The 5767-nt window shown below is 40.5% G+C and overlaps 1 protein-coding gene across 1 annotated transcript; it reads right to left on the minus strand.

Moving 5' to 3' along the window:
* Positions 1–4424: 4424 nt before the first annotated feature.
* On the minus strand, positions 4425–5475 carry LOC130712653 (uncharacterized). The gene is made up of 3 exons (XM_057562473.1): positions 5090–5475; positions 4618–4957; positions 4425–4520 (listed from the first exon to the last, which is right to left on the minus strand). The coding sequence occupies exons 1-3, from the start codon at positions 5473–5475 to the stop codon at positions 4425–4427; spliced, it is 822 nt and encodes a 273-aa protein (XP_057418456.1).
* Between the last annotated feature and the right edge of the window lie 292 nt (positions 5476–5767).

Consider the following 5767-nt stretch of genomic DNA (forward strand, 5'->3'; position numbering starts at 1 on the left):
TTAGGTTATGAAATTCATCAAGGGCAAATTACCCCAATACAAAGATCATTAGAATTTGCAAAAAATTTTCCAGACGAATTAAAAGAGAGAACTCAATTACAGAGATTTCTAGGCTGTGTAGCAGATTTTATCCCCAACATAAGGATAATTTGTGCCCCTTTGTTCAAAAGACTTAGGAAAAACTCCCCGCCATGGTCTGAGGAAATGAGCCATAGCGTTAGGGAAGTCAAGAAATTAGTTCGAAGCCTACCTTGTTTAGGAATACCAGATCCAGATGCCTCATTAATTATAGAAACAGATGCATCAGAATTAGGATATGGTGGGATACTTAAACAGGTAAAACCCCAGACTTCAAAAGAGCAAATTGTTAGGTACCATTCGGGAATTTGGCACCCAGCTCAACAAAAGTATTCCACAATCAAAAAAGAAATTCTGTCAATAGTTCTATGTGTTCAAAAATTTCAAGATGATGTTTTTAACAAAAGATTCTTGATAAAAACTGATTGCAAAGCAGCACCTTCAGTTTTACAAAAGGATGTTCAAAATCTAGTTTCAAAACATATTTTTGCTAGATGGCAATCTTTACTTTCCTGCTTTGATTTTGAAATAACTCATATCAAAGGAGATAATAACTCCCTTCCAGATTTTCTAACAAGAGAATTTTTACAGGGAAAAAATGAGTGATACAAAACCCAAATCAAAGGATCAATATGGACCCCCACTGGGTTCATCAGCATCATCATCATCAGGATCAAAAGCAATAATAGTAACCCCTCTCAAGGTTGCTGGATCTTCAACACCAACCACCCCTTCAAAATCCTCTCAAAAACTCACCACAGCTCAAATTGTCAAAACACCTCCCCAAAAGACTTCATTAGTCCCATTAACCAATAAATATACAGTATTAGCTCAAAACCCCTCAAAATCCTCTGTCAAAACCGAGCAAACCGAATATCTGGAAAAGCCAGATCGGGAGCCATCCCTCATTATAGGGCCTTGCTGCTTTCGTTCGCTCACTAGGGCCTCGCTGCCCTCGACGACGTCGCTGATCGAAACTCCCTCGCCACCAGCATGGCACCTGCTGCCCTCCTGCAAACTTGGTTATCGGCTTTCTTCTCGCCACTTGTCCGCTACTCCCTCCTTTCTCCTGTGCTTCCCGCTCGCGCTTAAGCGCATCATCTTCCTCGTCCAGGATATACGCGCTCGCCAGGGCGCGCAATGCTACCATTGAGCGAACCGGTTTCCTACTTAGCTTACTATTCAGCTTTCCAGGCAACAACCCATTCTTGAAAGCCCTCGCACAAGCGTGCGACTCCAATTCCTCGATTCTAACTATACCTCGCCACATATTGCTTTAGAGTTTCTCCATCTAACTGGCGAACGTTGTACAGGTCATCAATCGTGATTTTCCTGAGTTTGCTAGTAGAAAACTGAACAAGAAACTTTGAGGAGAAATCACGGAAGTTTGTGATAGATCCACGAGGCAGAGTCGTGAACCACACCATCGATGTGCCTTTGAACGTTGATGGAAACATTCTGCACTTCACCGTATCCAAAGCTGCGCTTATCACCATCTTCGTGTTGAAATACAGAAGTTGATCCTTCAGATCCGTCTTTCCGCTGTAAGATTCCAGGACGAGGTTCTGCTTGTTGTCCGGAATCGCTACCTTTCTCACCGCCACTGAAAAAGGCTCGAATTCTGCTACAGCCTCCGCCTCTCGCACTCGTTCGTCCTGTTGCTCATGAGGAAAGTAGTCAAGATGCTCTTGCAAATAGTCATTCAGCTGCCGAATGTTGTCGACGTTGCGGATCAAACGCCGTAATCTCTGCGAGTAATTGTAGGCTGAGGTTACGGTGATCTGTTTTCTGCAAGGATCGGGGAATTCTCCAGAGTTCCATGCTGCGAAGGTGAGGATGGCGTAGAAGGCAGCGGAGGCGTTGGAGAAGGAGGAGGAGGAGGCGGTGGAGGTGGAGGAGGAGTCAGTTGCTCAGACTACTCACGGTGAACCTCCTCACGACGCGGTCCTCCCCTCACACGACGCGGTGGTGAACCGCACCTCTGCTTCTGCGTCTCACTGCGTCGACGACGACGAGTTTCCATCGAAAATCAACCGTAAACCAGAAAATCAAACTAAAAACAACTAGAAACCAAGAAATTCCACGAAATTCCGAACTTCTCTCGATCGTTAAAGCAATCCACGTAGTATAGGAATCAAAATTCACTGTTTCCCCACATACGTCGCCAAATGTTCCAGCCAAGAACATAGATATAGGGTATAGTACCTAGAGTGAAGGGATTTCACAAGAGAGAGAATCTAGAGATAATAATGTGTAACTGCCTAGAGAGAGAATGTAACCTCTTAGAGAGAGAAAATAACTGAATTGAGAGTTTGTTATTGATCAAATGAGTCAAGAGCCCCTTACATGTGGTAACTGCTCCCTATTTATAGGCTCGGGGCTGGGCCTAGCAAGTTAACTATCCCTACTGGGCAAGTTGGGCCTCGCGGGGGAGGCCCAACCCTGGGGGGCTCGCCCAGTCCAGATTACACAACCCCAATGTCATGGATGCTTGTGCTTTCACATATGTTTCACTTTTGTTTGGGCAAGGTACGTAGGAAGGTTCTACACATGATACTAAGATTTTTATGGAGGGTATGTGGAGACCACCATTGCATTTTCCATATCCTCCTCACGGCACGTAATATTTACAACTTATAAATAAATAACATTGTTACACTTATGTTTTAACATTCGATAATATTTTATTGTTTAGTTAAATATTATATTGTTGAAAAGGGATGGTCTCATTTTATGTGTTTTCTAGGGCCATACAAAATAAATAGGTATCACCTTCTGCAATTCATAAATGAACCTAGAATAATAGGAAAAGAAGAAGTGCTCAATTATTATCTTTCTAAGTTTTACAATGCGATTGACCGTTCATTTGGTTGTTGCAAAGAAAGTTGGAAGATACTAGGTAATATGCCTTATTATGATTAGAGATTCACAGAAAAATCATTTCATCTTGCATGGTTTTGGATAACTGTAATATAAGAAATGGTAGAAGTGATGAAGAATTTGACGAAAACTATGAAAATAAAGACAATGAAGATGGAGGGGAAAATAGAGTTATCCCGAGTACGTAAAAGTTCCTCACAAATAAAACAAATCAGGGAATGCATTAAAAATATGTTCCTGCCCCAAGTTTAGTTTTTTTCCAATTAAGGAAATTCATGTCTTTTTATTCGTAGGGTAATATGATTATATCGTGACTAGGAATTATGATTTGCATTAACTATATGAATATGTTATTATATAATTAATACTTGATATGTCTTGACATTATTGTTAGAACATGATAACATTGTTAACGTCTCCTGGACAAACAACACTGTTGGTTTTGGTTTGATAGCGAGAAACAATAGGGGGAGGTGACGACAGCTGGATTGGATGGTCCATTGCCGGTTTCTTCTTCCCTCATGGCAGAGACATTGTGTTTTCGTTGGGCGATGAGTCTAGCTCGCGACTGTTAACAGTTATTTCAGAGTTGGAGTAGTAATATTGGTGGTGCCTCTTATTTTATGTCTATTATTGATGATTGTCGTGTTTTAGTTTCTTATTTTACTCGTTTTCGGGTAACTTTTGTTCGTCTGTTTGGGAACTCAATAGAGGATTACTTTGCCCGGCATGCCGCCACCTATGGTTCTCATGTGTGGGTGGAAGAGGCTCCGGCTGAGGTTGTGTCTTTGCTAGACATTGATGTTTTGGCTTCAATGCCTATTTTTTGAGTTTAATGGAAGCTACTTTAAAAAAAACATTGTTAAATAATTACGAATTAGTTTAATAACTTTTTTGACAAGCATAATTAATATTAGGATGTTATGTATAACTTTTTTGACGTTAACATCCAACTGTCATTGTGTATTAAATAAAATGTGAGGAAATCTATTAGAGATTCTTAATGTGTGTATTTTTTTTTTAAATTCTAACATAAACAAAATATATTTCAGTGTTATTTAAAAACAGAAAATATTTCATTGAAAACTCTAAACTAATCGAAAATAGTAAACATAATTTCATATTTTAAATATTTTAAATAATAAATAGTTTTTTTTTTAAAATGAAAGATATATATTATTAAAAGAAGACCGGTGCAAAAGAAGTAACAGGCTGAGTACAAAGTGCAAGAATCTGAGCAACAAGACCCACCACCAACCTGCCAAATGGCTTCAACGCATCATAAGCAAGAACCTCAAAAAAACCTTACTAGGAAAAACCATTGAGATAAAAACCTAGTATGGAAAAAGAGTACCTCAAGCTTGGGATAGCCACTTTACATCTTTAAACATCAAAATAAAACTCGGTTAAATCCCGACTAAAAAGATCCACTATGCTTAAATTTTCAGCACCACGTGAATTATGATTCAAAAATCAGCAACAGAGCAACCAGCAAACAACAACAGCAAACAACAAACAGCAACAACAACATGAAACAGCACCAGCAGCAACAGCAAACAACACTAGCAAACAACAAAACAACAACAACATGAATATTCCTATCACCCTCCTTCAACCATCGCACCCTTGATTTCTATTGCCAAATTCGTTCCTCCTTACGGTATGCTTTCCATAAAGCCTCCAAAATCTCCCTCTTTTCCTTAGACAAAGTATGCGACCCCCCTGTTCCTCCATAGCCCCCATCACCTCCTGCAATCTATTCTCTAAAGAAACAATTTTTTCTACTCCCCACGCCCCTTTCCCCTTACGCCACTCTCTTATTTTCCCCCTCAACCCCTTTAATTTTTGCTGCAAAACATAACCCGACCAACCTTGATAAACTGCAGACCGCCACCAAGTCTCCACCACCTCATTAAAACCATTCTCATCCACCCAATGATTAAAATAGTGGAAAGGTTTAGGACCAGCATCAGGCACACCAAACAACAAACCCACTGCCCTATGATCAGAAACATTCCAAGCAAAGACAGATTGTGAAAGATTCGAAAATGATAAAATCACCTCATTAGACACCAACCATCTGCCCAATCAACTCCATAAGCCATCATTTCGGCCCGAGAACTAGGTATACTCTCCATTCAGAAGATGTAAATCTGTTAAGTTCCTATTGCGCACAAATTGCTGAAAAACAACATCACCTGCATTGAGCACTCCACCTGAAGAGCGTTCCGATCCCAACATCACAACGTTAAAATCACCACCAAGAAACACCATACCATCATGGCTCAACACATGAACTTTCAAGGCCTCAAAAAATACTCTGCGCTCCAACAAAGTATGTGGTCCATAAACATTCCCCACCAGAACTATATGTGCATAATTTGGTATTTTCAAAGTCAAAAAGATAAAGTTAGTATCTGTCACCACTGACTGAACTTGTATGCTGCTCTCCCTCCACAAAAACATGAGACCACCCGTCGTTTCTACTAACTGAACCTCAACATGACTCGTCTCCATACCTTGCGTCCACTTTTCAATTGTTCTCTTTCGCTGCTCATTTAATTTCGTTTCTTGAAGTAAAAGTAATTCTGGTTTCAAATGCTGAAATGCTTTTTCACAGCCTCCCTCTTCGTAGTCCCACCAAGCCCACACACATTCCAGTTGAGCCAAGGCCCCGACATGTCAATTGAGGTGAGGATGATTTTCACGGATTTGAGCTTCCAAGCCTCTCAACATCAAAGCTTCTGATCCGTGTGGTTTAAGGCCTAACTACTTTCCGATCAACCAAGATCTTTGCGCGCGTGTCGTC

This window comes from Lotus japonicus, chromosome 4 (genome assembly GCF_012489685.1).
Source record: "Lotus japonicus ecotype B-129 chromosome 4, LjGifu_v1.2".
Classification (NCBI taxonomy): domain Eukaryota; kingdom Viridiplantae; phylum Streptophyta; class Magnoliopsida; order Fabales; family Fabaceae; genus Lotus; species Lotus japonicus.

Coding starts and splice junctions, on each gene's coding strand:
- LOC130712653 (XM_057562473.1), bottom strand. CDS start 5,475: ATGGAGACGAGTCATGTTGAGGTTCAGTTAGTAGAAACGACGGGTGGT. Junction 4,958..5,089: donor TTACATCTTCTGAATGGAGA/GTATACCTAGTT, acceptor TTCTGATCATAG/GGCAGTGGGTTTGTTGTTTG. Junction 4,521..4,617: donor GGCTTTATGGAAAGCATACC/GTAAGGAGGAAC, acceptor GTTGTTTGCTAG/TGTTGTTTGCTGTTGCTGCT.